We start from the raw sequence: 14473 nt of genomic DNA, 5'->3' as shown, positions 1-14473 counted from the left end.
TCAGAGGGCATTTTAACACTGGGGGGGGGGGCAAGAAACAGCAGCTGGTGCGGATTACGAAAGAGTGGCGCTCTCTGTTTTAACTCTCTCACCTTGTGCTTTCTATCCAAGTCTGATCTTCAAGCCTGTTTTCCCTCCCACCCTGTATCTGCTGTGATGCTGCTTAGCTGTTCTTTCTTCTCCTATTCTGTCTTGCATGCAGTCTCCTAAGTATCTCCTCAAGGTAAGGCCACACGATTGCTATCTTGGGAACAGCAGTATTTTATTTCCGCCCCTGCTTGCACCCACTTTGAAAATATCAGCCTTGATCAGGAGTAGGGAACACACTCCGTGATCTGAAGGCCACTGCTTATAAGGCAGGTGCTGAAGCTGCTATTCTCTGGTTCAAATGTTCTTAGTTTAATACACAAATGCCACCTGTTCACAGCAGATGGTGAACTGCCACAGAGCATGTGTGTGTGTGTGTGTGTGTGTGTGTGTGTGTATACCCACTAAAATGTTTCTATTTCACCATGCAAACAGAGGGCAGATTGTTTTCTCTAATTTTGTTGAACTGTGTGATACAACAGCACAAAGCTGCTTTTGATTACTAACTAGTGGGGCGATATTTTTAATTCACAAAGTCAGCTTTGATTCTTTTTTTTGTAAAAAAATAAAAAAAGAACAGCAGTAGCGACAGCATAATTAAGTTGCGTAATGAACAATATACTTGTTACCCGTATAACTACACTGAACACACACACAAAAATGTTTTTCCTTTGTTTTGATGGAGAGTGTTCACAGTTTGGCAGCATGAACCGACTAGAGATGTGGAGTAATGAAGAAGAAAGTAATTTTAAAAGGGAAATACTGTTTTGTGTTCAGTGACAAGGGTGATGTGGTGACTGTAGTGATAGCTGACTTCATGCTTATCATGGCTGCCTGCAACACGTCAATCACTGCTGAGACCCATGCTCATTTTTGTGTTGCTTTTGGAAGTGCATTGTTTTAAACTGGGCTAATGCTCTGTGGACATCAGCTGACTTCTCTGCGGCCTATAGGCTTCCTCCTTTGTCTTCACTTGAACCCTGCAGAGGGAGGAATGATCCCATTGCAGTGCCTGTCTCCTTCCCGCTGCCTAACTGGTGGGTGCTGGGAAGAGCTGAGGAATGATAGGAGGAGGAAAGGTTAGGGGTGTTTGCGAGTGAGGGGGGTGCTTTGTGACTCACAGGTTGTGAGGCTGTCTGTCTGTGGGAGACTGTGCCAGGTTGCATGTGTCTGTGTGGGAGGTGGTGGGGGATCTGATGGGTCACCCCCCAACATCTAAATGTAGCCCCCAATCTACCACCCATTATCTCAGGTGGCCCTTGGGTACAAAATGGTTGACCACCTGTAGGTTAGAGTACTTGTGAAGTGACACGTTTTAGATTTGTTCACTACCACCCTAATCCATGGTGTTTTGCCACATGCACAACATAGAATAACATAGTTGGTCTCTAAGGTGCTACTGGAAGGAATTTTTTTTTATTTTTTTTGAACATAGAATAATAATAACAATAATTTATTATTTATACCCCGCCCATCTGGCTGGGTTTCTCCAGCCACTCTGGGCAGCTCCCAACAGAATATTAAAAACACAATCAAACATTAAAAACTTCCTTAAACAGTATTGCCTTCAGATGTCTTCTAAAGTTCAGATAGTTGCTTATTTCCTTGACATCTGATGGGAGGGTGTTCCACAGGACGGGTGCCACTAACGAGAAGGCCCTCTGCCTGCCTGGTTCCCTGTAACCTCACTTCTCGTAGGGAGGGAACCGCCAGAAGGCCCTCGGAGCTGGACTTCAGTGTCCGGAGCTGAACGATGGGGGTGGTACATGCTTCCCTCTCTTTCTCCCGTGTGGCTGAGAGAAGGGCTTCCAATAGGTCTTCAGGCTGTGACTTTAGCGAGTCTCCAGAGATAAATTACTACATAGCTGGGAAAAGGGAGGCAGGCACTGAGAACACCTCTCTGCAATGTTGTCATCTCTTTGTGATACGCACCCATGAAGTGTCGCTAAGAGGCATGTTTGTCTCACGAGCCCATTAACAGGAGACATGGACCTGAGGTAAGCGGCAAGAATTTTTGACCACATCCTGGCTGTTGCCCGGTAGACAATTCCTCTTGGAGTCAGAAACCACCCTCCACACTTAGGGTGGGTACAGAACCTTTGACGACGCAGTAAACAGATGAAACCATCGTAGGAAACATATACTGAGGATTAGGTAGTAAATGACTCTACACATTGTGTGTCTCTGACTTGTGCTTTCAGGTGGACACCATGGAGATTATGAGGCACCCTGAGGAAACGACCAACATGAAGAGGCAAACTGTGGCTTCCTATTTCAGGGTATACAATCTGCATTGTAAAAGTGCAATATAACTTTATTGACACACACACCCCCACACACACTTTCGTTTATATAGTGCTGGCAGTGTGCCAGGGACCCTGAAAAGCAGATACCGGTAAGTGTCACAGCCTGAAGGGATTCCTGTAGATGCACAAGGCAGCTCATGAAATGATCTCATCATTTAAGGAAAGTTGAAGAGAGTTAGGTGGCCATTGGGAAAGAGCTAGGCTGAGCTTGGTGCAGGGGCGAGAATGGTTCAGGGGGTTCTTTGCCAAATCAGTGGTCTTCAATGGCAATGCAATCATACACCTATCTGCTCAGTAGTAAACCCCACTGACTTCAGTGAGACTTACCTCCAGGTGAGTGTGTATAGCATTACAGCCTTAAAAGAAGAGATTTTTAAAAAGAGAACGTTTTCCAGCAGCTTTTGCTTTGCTCGGTGATGAAAATGGGAGAGAATGAGGCTGATTTCAAAAGGAATACTTTAATTCACCTTGGACATCTGATCCGCAGTGTTATGCATCTTTTCCCCTCCCAACTCTTTCAAGTTTGTTAATACTGCTTTTTAGATGCAACGTGACTGGAATGAGCAGGCTACTAGAATTTCATTCCTTTAAAAGAAAAGGGGGGCATCGTTGAGCCTCATTTTTTTTTATTTTTGCTTGTGTTTCCCCAGTATTCTCTGATGGATCTGTTGTCCAAAATGGTGATTGGGCAGCCTCATTTCGTTCGCTGCATTAAACCCAACGATGACCGAGAGGCGCTGAGATTTTCTCAAGAAAGAGTTTTAGTGCAGCTGCGGTACACTGGCATCCTAGAGACTATCAACATACGCCGGCAAGGGTATTCCCACCGCATTCTCTTTGATGAGTTTGTGAAAAGGTGAGCGGCATAGAGTTGGGTAATGCAAGAATGAATGAACCTCTGGAACTTCCATTCTAATCTATACATTGGGAGGGAGGGAATCACATGGCTCCTGTGACGGCAGTATTCAGAATTGTGGGAATGTTCAGGGAGGCAGGAGAGGATATATTGTTTAATAATATCCTTCCTAACTTGCGCTAGCAATTTCCTTTGCTTAGCAGAGTTTTACATCCCCCTTTTAAACGCACAGCAGATAGCTGGTTGCAGGCTTGTTTAAGCCTCTCACTATTAGGTTCCTGGTAAGTTCCCTTATATCCCTCTTAAAACAACAAACACACCACAGTCTTGTTTAAAGTACTGTATACAAAATAGGTTTACTCATGTCACCAGTTCACAGCTGGATCCCTGAAGGCAGACTTAGTTACAAAGTATATACATGTGGATTTACCCTATATGGGGGTTAATCCCAGTGACTGCTGACGAGCAGTCACTGCAGTCCACACAACAAAAGGAAGATGGAAAAAGAGAGAGAGTGGCAGCATGCCTTCTCCTTTTGTTACCTCGACAGGTAAGGTCACGCCCACCTCTAGTCACATGCAAAAAGAAGGATGTCCCAGCCCAGGAGGAACAAGGAAGTTTCGACTAGCTCAGGGGTCTGCAACCTTTAAGACCAAAAGAGCCACTTGGACCCGTTTCCGAAGGGAAAAAAAACCTGGGAGCCGCAAAACCATTGCGACATTTAAAACAAATATAACACTGCATTTTATTTTTAAAAATCTGATTTTAAATAAAAAAAATCCTATTTAAATAAAAAAATCTGATTTAAATAAAAAAATCCTATTTAAATAAAAAAAATCTGATTTAAATAAAAAAAAATCCAGTTAAAAAAAAATCATTCATTTTTATCCACCCTGGGGACCACTACCAGGTCACAGCCTGATCCAAGGTGGGTTGCAACAGCATACAAATATTTGATTTGTTTTTTTTTGTTTTTTAATGAGTCCTCAACTGCACACTTGTGTTAAATGTTTGTCCCATGTCTAATTGAAGACTGCTGGCTTTTACAATAATCTTAGTGTCTTTTACTCTTAATATTTCAGACCAGAGGCTATGTTCACCTCTTCCAACCTCCTCTCTTGCTAAATAAAGCACAGAATTGCACCAGAGAAGCCTGTGATGTTTGTGCTGACTTGCATACAGGTGGCTGTAGTAGTTCGTAGTGCTCAAACCTTTTTAGGGGAGTTCCCTGCCCCTTAATGACAATGGCGATAGATTTTGCACATGAACACAGATCCAAGTTAGGACTCCTCTCTTCCACACCAACAGGTGCTTTGTCAAGGCTCCCCTAACACACACTCAGGACAGAGGAAAAACTGCAAAATGTCCCGGCCTTGCTCCGGGGCGGAGAGAGACGCGCGCCCGCGAGAGCGCGGTCTGATGCTGCGAGCGGAACCAGGAGCGAAGGAGGCAGCGGCAGGGAAACAGGCGCCGCTTCCTCGACCATTTTTAAAAAGAGGGCTTCCCCCCTCGCACTCGCCTGCCACCCGCCGCCCCTGGTCCAGCCCACAGCTGCCTACCTCGTCGTCTCCTCAACGCAGCAGCCAGCAGCCTTCCGAGAGGAACCGCGGCCAGCCCGCCCCCGCGGTCCCACGACCCAGCCGAGGAGTCCTGGCCTCCAGTGCCCATGCGGGCACGCGTCTGAAGGCCCCCTTCCTGCCCCCATCCTGTCCCGCCTCCCAGGTGCCTCTGGATGCCGTGGGGTCCCACATAGCTGCCGACCCCGGAGCTCCCCTGTCCGCCCCAAGGCCGCCTCCCACGCTAGGAAGACTCCTGGAGCTGGGCAGGGTTGGTCCCACCAGGCAGGCTTGGGGGGGCGGCCTCTCCCATGGACGCCTGCTTCGGAGGCGGAGGCGGGGTCTTCAAAGTTCCCCCTCCCGCTCGCCCAGCTGCATCTCTTCCCGAAGGAGCGCGTGCGCCTCAGGTGCGCTCCCCCCCAGAGCCCTCAGCTGAGCTGCGCCACCTCTACTGTGGCCCCGCTGCCCCGCTGTTCAAGGCCAGGTGATCCTGGGTACGCCCCTGAGCAGCGCCCTCAGCCTCCGGAGGGCAGGCCGCCGGCCAGCTGGAGGGCGGTCGCTTCCGCTGGCCAGCTGGAGAAGTGGGCGGGCGTATCTGCCCCAGAGCCGCGGCAGCCGTGTAAAAGAGCCGCATGCGGCTCCGGAGCCGCAGGTTGCTGACCCCCGGACTAGCTGGACCAAACAGCCCCTTACATGTCCACTCGAGGAAAACAAGGAATGTTGTACTTGACTGCTACTTATGTATCACATTCCACAAGAATGCTCCAGGCCTTCCCACCTCCCACAATGGGCAACATGAGTGGCAGGACTTTTTATGGTTTCACTAAGCCAGATTTCAGCTGAGAAATGGGTCAGCTTTTGACCATTGAGGCTGCTCAGCTCCACCCTGTTTCAGAGCCTTCCTATGGCTACTACTGGGGGCCCCACGGTTGGTTGTGCATGTTGTGCATAGAATCATAGAGTTGGAAGAGACCACAAGGGCCATCCAGTCCAACCCCCTGCCAAGCCACATTTTCCGTGGGTACAATGGGGCCACATTTTCCGTGGGTGCAATGGGGCCTCTGCGTTGGTGGAACTCTCTGCTCTGCCAGTAGACCTTGGTAGAGCCTAGCAAAGGAACGCCTTCACCTCATCCGAACCTCCATTACTTGACAGTAAATTCAATTGAAAGCAATAGGGATTAGTAACTAAAAGAGTGCATATAGTGTCCCGGTAATGGGTAGCAACTGGACTGTTCTGCCTTGCTAAGACCACACCTGGAGCATTGCGTCCAGTTCTTGGTGCACAGTTTAAGAATGATATTGACAAGCTGAAACATGTACTACAGAAGGATACCAAGATGACCAAGGGCCTGGAAACCTAGCCTTAAAAACAACTGTTGAGGGAGCTTGGTATGTTTAGCTTGGAGAAGAGCAAACTGAGAGGAGATCTGAAAGCCACATTCAAATATTTAAAGGGCTGTCACATGGAAGATGGAGCAAGCATGCTTTCTCTTGCTCTGGACTGGAGGGCAAGGCCCAAACCAATGGATTCCAGTTACAAGAAAGGAGATTCTGCCTAAGCATCAGGAAGAATCAATCACTTTATTTCAGCTTTAAGCTCATATAAAACAAAACTAAGACAAATACACACACACTGTTAAATTTAAAGATTAATGACAATAAAGGCCTTAATAAAGATACAAAATTAAATATGGGAATTATAAGGAAATTTCAGGAAGAACTTTATGGCCATAAGAGCTGTTTGACAGTGGAACAGACTCCCTTGGGAGGTAGTGGACTCTCCTTCCTTGGAGGTTTTTAAGCAGAGGTTGGATCCCCATCTGCCATGGATGCTTTAGTTGAGATTCCTCCATTGCAATGGGTTAGACTGGATGACCTTCTGGGTCCCTTCCAACTCTTCAATTCTATGATTCTATGATTTTTTAGTAAAGCCCACCTTCTTAATCAGGCTCCCTCAACCTTGGCCCTCCAGATGTTTTGAGACTACTATTCCCATCATCCCTGACCACTGGCCCTGCAAGCTAGGGATCATGGGAGTTGTAGGCCAAAAACATCTGGAGGGCTGAGGTTGAGGAAGCCTGTTCTTAATTTAATGATGCTAAGGTTGTATTATATTTTTAGGATGTTGTGGTGGTTGTTGCTGTTGTTTTAACTGACCATACATGTCAATTCTACACTCCATGTAGAACGCAGAAGATGCCATTTTTTAAATTTTGATTAATCTGATATCACTCTTCTGGGCCAAGTCCATCTTCAGTCAGATTTCTCAGTCTGCATTGTCTGCTTTATGTAGGTCAGCCTTGCAGTTTACCAGGAGAGTTGGCAGACATGGTACCACAATTCTTCTCAGTGTGATGTATCCAATGATACACAGTTGAAGAGGTTCTGGGGTAGTTCTTCACTGAAGAATAATTAATATGCAGACATCATGAATGTGAATGAGAAGTACTAGAAAATAACTGCAGACAGAAGCCTATGGCTCTATTTTCATTTTAGCCAGTTTTGCATTTAGTACTTTCATTTTCATTGTAAGCCGCCTTGCAGAATATAAATAAAATAATATAATATAACTTTGGAAGCATTTGCCCATGGCACAGGAATCTGATTTTTAGCCCTGACTAAGTTAAGTGCTTTAGACACTAAGTAGTTGAGTACATAAAAACATTTGAGGAAAAACAGGTCAAATGCTAAACAGATTGGCACTTCTTTGTTCCTAATCAAAAAAAAAAAAAGCCATTAGGCAAGTATGAACAAGAGTTTTGAAATGTCAGTAAATCTGAGGATATCAAAGATTTTTCTAAGCCAGCTAGTTAATTGGTATTTTGATCCTTTTGAGCAACTTAACAACAAAATATATGAACCAGCAGTTTTCCCCCCCTTGATGTTATTAAACAAATAGGTACGCTTCTTATCTTCCTGTTCACTAGCTGCTGTTTTGTAAACTCTTAGCAGGAAAGATGAGAACAAAGCAATCAAAGGCAGGAAACAGAGCCGATCAAGGTTTATCAGGTTGAGGTAAACAAAAGCTAAAATCTTGTCTAATGCTCTGGCTGTCTTTTGTTTCCATGTGGCATGGAAAGAACTTCATACAGCAGGCCTGCAAGTTGGTTTACTGCATTGGAACGGAAGGCTTAACTGTCACCCGTTCCTCTACCACTGCTTCCCCAGCTTGTTAGCCCTCAAAAGTTTAAGATTTAGGATCAAATGTGAGTTTGGGTTTTGAACCCAATTTATGTGCCAGTTTTCAATTTTGGAAGCTGACATGCAGGTGTTTTTTTTTAAGAAAATGACAGTGTGCCTCGTAGCATGATGAAAGAATATTTTATTTACCTCTGAGTGTCCATGAATTTGAGATCATGATAGTGTACAGGACTTTGCAGGCAGGCAATCTGACGTCCAGGCCTTTGGGGTTTGTTTGTTTGTTTGTTTGTTTGTTTACAGCATTTATATTGCCCATTAACAAATGTTGTGTGCATAGTGCCTAATTGTTTGTGTCCATCTGTGTCAAGTATTAGCAACATAGAATAAATTCTAAAAGACCTGATACACAAACCTGTAATGCAGATATATGTACATTAAATTAGGGGGGGGGGGTCATTTTAGTGACATTTTTCTGATTTAAAATTTTCTAACTCATTCATACAGTTAGAATATGATGTTGTATACAGTGGTACCTCGGGTTAAGAACTTAATTCGTTCTGGAGGCCCGTTCTTAACCTCAAACTGTTCTTAACCTGAGGTACCACTTTAGCTAATGGGGCCTCCCGCTGCCACCGCACGATTTCTGTTCTCATCCTGAAGCAAAGTTCTTAACCCGAGGTACTATTTCTGGGTTAGCGGAGTCTGTAACCTGAAGCGTCTGTAACCTGAAGCGTCTGTAACCCAAGGTTGTTGTTGTTGTTCAGTCATTCAGTCGTGTCCGACTCTTCGTAACCCCATGGACCAGAGCACGCCAGGCACGCTTATCCTTCACTGCCTCCCGCAGTTTGGCCAAACTCATGTTAGTAGCTTCGAGAACACTGTCCAACCATCTCATCCTCTGTCGTCCCCTTCTCCTTGTGCCCTCCATCTTTCCCAACATCAGGGTCTTTTCCAGGGAGTCTTCTCTTCTCATGAGGTGGCCAAAGTACTGGAGCCTCAACTTCAGGATCTGTCCTTCTAGTGAGCACTCAGGGCCAATTTCCTTAAGAATGGATAGCTTTGATCTTCTTGCAGTCCATGGGACTCTCAAGAGTCTCCTCCAGCACCATAATTCAAAAGCATCAATTCTTCGGCGATCAGCCTTCTTTATGGTACCACTGTAATATATTTGCACTAGTCAGTCATTGTGCAGCCCCCGTTGGAGGTTGGCACTGTTTAAAATATAGTGTTCCATGTAGATTCAGCACCATTTCTATAATTTCGCCTGGTCCCATTCTACACCTGTAGGAAAAATTCAGCTGAGCACAGCTATACAAATGCAATAGCCTCCCTTCCTTCCACCCAATCTAGACGATAAGCTTATGAATATAACTTTTTCAAGAGGAAACCGCAAATGCAGAAAAAGGAGGAAAAACAATTCTGTTTGCCGCGGCATTCTATTATCAGAAGCAGTCAGTTTGTTACTGATTAGGGTCCTTATTCCCTATTTCATTTTGGTGAAAGTGGAGGCGCTCAGATTTGCATTTCTGCCTTTTATTTGCTAATGCTAATGGGGACTCATACAAGTGCATCAAGACAAGGCCCATAGCTTTGATCTTGGCTTAAATTTTCCCAGCTTGTGAAATCTCTCAGAAGGGCCATTTATTACAGAGCAGAGTGCTGCATACGCTATTCATATGCAAGCAAGTATGTTAAGAGAACATTTAAATGATGAGTTCATGCAACTCTTGGGCCCCCAGGGAAGCAAGCAATGCAGCTACTGGCAGCTGCAGTGGCCTCAGAATTTGGGTTGGAGAAGACCCACAGTGTGGCATTCTTAGCTGTGGGACTGCATGCACCTTCTCCCCCCACCCCAAAATATTGTGGAGTTAGTAACATCTGTCCTTTCAAGGTCTCTGGAATTGTGATGGCAGCAAATAAGAAGCATTGCTGACGTTCTGTGTAACTATGGTGTACTTTCAAAAGAAAGGGCATAAGGCATCACCAATGCTGAATGCTAAATAACTATATTTCCAGCTTTCTTTCAGTTCTCAGAGCCCGCACACATCAGTCTCTGTAATCCTTACAACAAGCCTATCTAGAAAAATAGAATCATGGAGTTGGAAGGGGCCCCAAGGACCATCTAGTCCAGGCATAGGCAAACTCCAGCCCTCCAGATGTTTGGGACTACAATTCCCATCATCCCTGACCACTGGTCCTGTTAGCTAGGGATGGTGAGAATTGTAGTCCCAAACATCTGGAGGGCCGGAGTTTGCCTATGCCTGATCTAGTCCAATTCCCTGCAACGCAGGAATCTTTTGCCCAATGTAGAGCTCGAACCCATGACCATGAGATTTAAGAGTCTCATGCTGTACCAACTGAGCTGTCAAGCTCTGGGAGATCCCCGTTATCATCCCTGCCTTTCAGATGATGGGGGTGAAGGTTGAGAGACAGTGGTTTACCTCAGACGTCTCATTCATTCTCTGGTAGGTTTATGGATGAATTGAGGTTTCAACTGGGAGCAGATAAGCCCATTGGTCAAACTGTTAGCCATTACTATAAGAGCACAGCAATTCTCTACGCTAATAGGCATTCAGAATCTGTCCTTTATGCCTTCACTCAGGGGTGTCCCTAGGGGTTGGCTAGGTTGGCCCCTGCCAAGGGTATAGACCCAGAGGGGGGCAAAAATCGCAAAGAGCTAGCAATTGCCAAGGGCTCAAGGGATGATGTGCTGGTGGGGGGTGCTTGCCAAGGGCTAAAGGGAACCTGGGTACACCTCTGCATTCACCCTCTTTGCTGTGACATAGGAGTGTGTGTGTGTGTGTGTGTGTTTTAAACACAACTCATTTCATTTCCTTAAGACCTTCACACCTGTAGCTTGCAAAACTCCCTTTGTCACACACCCCTGCTCCAGGGCATGTTAATCTAGCATTGGAGGGTGGTGGTGGAATTTGGCTTCTGGGTAGCTACTTAGGTCATACTCCTAAGCGCAGTGTTTATTTATGAATTTTGTAATCCTATCCTTCAACTGTATGCAAGCATCAGGGGAGCAGAACAAAATAGAAGTTGGCTGATGTTTTAAAAGGCCTGGGGGAAATGAATCTTGCTATGATAAAGACTTAGTAGCTAACAAGCAAGATTTTCCAGAGATGGCCCTACAGTCAAGAGGAACTTCTGAATGGTCACCACTGGCCTAACATCAGAGGGTCAAAGGGCACCAGCCAGAGAAGGGCCTCTAATAAGGATATTAATGTATAGCCAGGAAGTTTTGATTGATTGTTTAGGTGACAGTTATTATGGTGACCACTGCAACATTGTATGAAACATCATTTATTATTATTAGAAGTGGTAGTAGTGATAGTATTGTTGTTGTTGTTGTTGTTGTTGTTGTTGTTGTTGTTGTTATTATTAATTTGAATGGCTGTTGTTTTTTAAATGATTCCTTAACTTTATGATTATAAACTATAATTTTACTGTTTTAATATGTTTTAAGCAATAAATTCATCTGGGAACTTAGTTAAGGTAGGCTGGCTTTCAGATGGAATGAATAAACAACTAAATAAATGTGGGGAGAGGGAAAGAGTCACATTACGGTCCTTTGGGACCCCAAACAATTACCAAACATATTTTAGTAAATTAAATACACTTCGGATAAGCATGTAAGGGGCAATCCACCATCAGATGTCAGACGGACTTAGTCTTTTATCATTGGTGAATGAAGGAGTGACCTTCAGACACAATGAAGAGCAAGAGATGGATTTGATGCTGCTTGTAGGACTTGAACTGTGATGAAAGGCAGGAGTCCCCCATGATGCCTGAGGAGAGGGTGATGGAGGTGGCAAGCCTGCTTCTTCTCCACCTGACTAGAGAAGAAATCTGTGTAGATAGACCAGCCTGGCTAAGTGCTGACTTATTTCAGGGGAAGGTGGTTTTGCTTTGCACATCTTTACTTGCACAAAAACATGCTCATCCTATGTTTGTTTAGAATAAGCCTTGTGCCACCCAGTCCATTCTGTATAGTTGGTGAACCATGTTAAGTTGGGTTGTACCTCTACCAAACAAAGTTCCTTGTGGACTATAGCCTGGTGCACAGAGAGAACTGTAGCTTTAAAGGGAGGGAGAGAGAGAAAGAGACAGCTGGTGATTGCAAGACAGTGTTCCAGAATTAAATGCTGCATAATTACTACAACTACTACTACTACTACTACTATTAATAATAATAATAATAATAATAATAATAATAATAATAATAATAAGTCATGTGTTATTTTCATAAAATCATCAAATCGTAGAATGGAAAGGGACCTCACAGGTCATCTAGTCCAATCTTCTGCAATGCAGGATCTAAGATAAGCTTTTGTGGAAAGGCTTTCCCTGCTGAAAGTCTGCAGTACTCAAGAGTTCCTGTCTGCCCTCTCTAACTTATGTGGTGCTGAGAATGGGACCTGGCAATAGGAACATCTCTCTGACCACTGTAGCCTTTCTGCAGAGGAGGAAATGGCCATGCTGTCTGGCTTTAATCACCCTTCTGGCTCAGAGGAAGACATGAAAGGAGAGGAGTCATCACTTGGGGAGCCATCAACCCCATTCCATAGTAACCACTCCAACAGTGAAGGAACCAGTGACTGCTGAATTGAGCAGTGGTCCTTGAGAGGGTGCGGCCAACAGCAAGTTCAGACTAGTCAGCCTTCAGAAGGCCTCTTGTTGGTGAAAACAGCACCTTTTCTTGGCTGAGTTCCAGCCAGTACCTTCCTCACTGACCTGTCCAAGGTTCTGAAAGGCCTGGCCAGTTATGATTCTGCATAGCCAACCTTGACTTGATTATTAGTCTAAATGTGACTTAGCCATTTTCCTGTAAGTGCCACAACTTCAACCCAACCTCCCTTGGAAGTACCAAGCAAAGCTAAGACAAGTCAGAAGTCATTGATATGTGTCTCCTAGCCTTGGGAAGTTGACAGGCCAAGCCAATATGTTTACTCAGAAGTAAGTTCCACTGAAATAGGGACTTCAAGGCCAAGGGGAGAAAGAATCTTCATCTCTCTTTTGGGATTTTCAAAAACACTTCAGCAGTTTGATGAACAACGTCATTTACCTTTAACTTTTCAATTATTCTTAATTTCTAGAGCCATGCTCAAGATGCACTGGGAATATGTGGTTCTTTCTTTCTTTCTTATTGTTAATGAAGATGGATGTGGAAGTCATTTTTATTGTAAACTAATTGTAGCCCTGACACACACTAACAGTATCTCAAGCTTAGCCACATTTCAGTGTCAGTATCCTAAAAGAATGGCTAGCAATTATCTGCTGGATAATAGAATGGAATTTGGGGTGGGAGTTGAACCTGAAGAAAATTCTCCCCTCTTGAAAGTAACACACAAGTGCCGGTAATCTTGGGATGGATTAAAAAAAGGGGGGACTCTGGAATATTGCTTTATAAGTTATTTAAAAAATTATCAACTAGTTGAAAGGTTAGATACAAATTTAACAAAATTTATGAAGAGCCTACAACCAACCAGCAGTCCTAAGATAATTATATTTGACATTAGACATCGTCAACATATTGTCCTCCAGACTTTTTGAGGACTCCAGCTCCCATTAGCCCTAGCCAACACGGCCAGTGGTCTGTAGTCATGGGAGTTGTAGTACAGCAACATTTGAAAAACATCATGCAGGCTGCTCCTGACTTGGCCTACTCCTGATGACAGGACCTAAGGTGGGGAAAATACTTGAAATTCACAAGTGGATCATCTCACGCCTGCATCCAGCTGGTCATTTGTATTGGCTGCCGAACACTGAGTAACTATTGCAGTTTGCTCAGAACCAAGCTCTGCCCTTGAGCAGCACATAACCCCAAGTGGCTGGGAGCTGGCATGCACAGGAAGTGAGTGAATTTATGCTACCATCTCCAACTCCTGCACCTAGTTGTTGTTGTTGTTGATGATGATGATGATGATATTTTATTATTTATACCCGCCCGTCCGGCTGGGTTTCCCCAACCACTCTGGGCGAAATTAAAAACAGATTAAAAACAGAATAAAACATCACACATTAAAACTTCCCTATAGAGGGTTGCCTTCAGATGTCTTCTAAAATTCAGATAGTTGTTTATTTCCTTGACATCTGATGGGAGGGCGTTCCACAGGATAAGTGCCACTACCGAGAAGGTCCTCTACCTGGTTTCCTGTAGCTTCACTTCTCGCAGTGAGGGAACCACCAGAAAGCCCTTGGAGCTGGACCTCAGTGTCTGGGTTGAACAATGGGGGTGGAGATGCTCCTTCAGGTATACTGGGCCGAGGTCGTTTAGGGCTATAAAGGTCAGCACCAACACTTTGAATTGTGCTCGGAAACGTCCTGGGAGCCAATGTAGGTCTTTCATGACTGGTGTTATATGGTCACGACGGCTACTCCCAGTCACCAGTCTAGCTGCTGCATTCTGGATTAGTTGTAGTTTCCGGGTCATCTTCAAAGGTAGCCCCACATAGAGCACAATAACACCTATTAGATTTATTGGAAGAACTCAAGACTGTCAAAGCAAAGAGGGCAGGA

The 14473-nt window shown here is 44.8% G+C and overlaps 1 protein-coding gene across 1 annotated transcript in view; it reads left to right on the top strand.

Annotated features, from left to right (window-relative positions):
- The window catches only part of MYO3B (myosin IIIB), a 222882-nt gene that overhangs the window by 140666 nt on the left and 67743 nt on the right, over window positions 1-14473 (top strand). The window contains 2 exon segments of the mRNA XM_033168350.1: window positions 2289-2366; window positions 3044-3249. Coding sequence (XP_033024241.1) covers window positions 2289-2366; window positions 3044-3249 — 284 coding nt within the window.

This window comes from Lacerta agilis, chromosome 1 (assembly GCF_009819535.1).
Source record: "Lacerta agilis isolate rLacAgi1 chromosome 1, rLacAgi1.pri, whole genome shotgun sequence".
Classification (NCBI taxonomy): domain Eukaryota; kingdom Metazoa; phylum Chordata; class Lepidosauria; order Squamata; family Lacertidae; genus Lacerta; species Lacerta agilis.
This window is presented reverse-complemented; position numbering and strand designations above follow the sequence as displayed.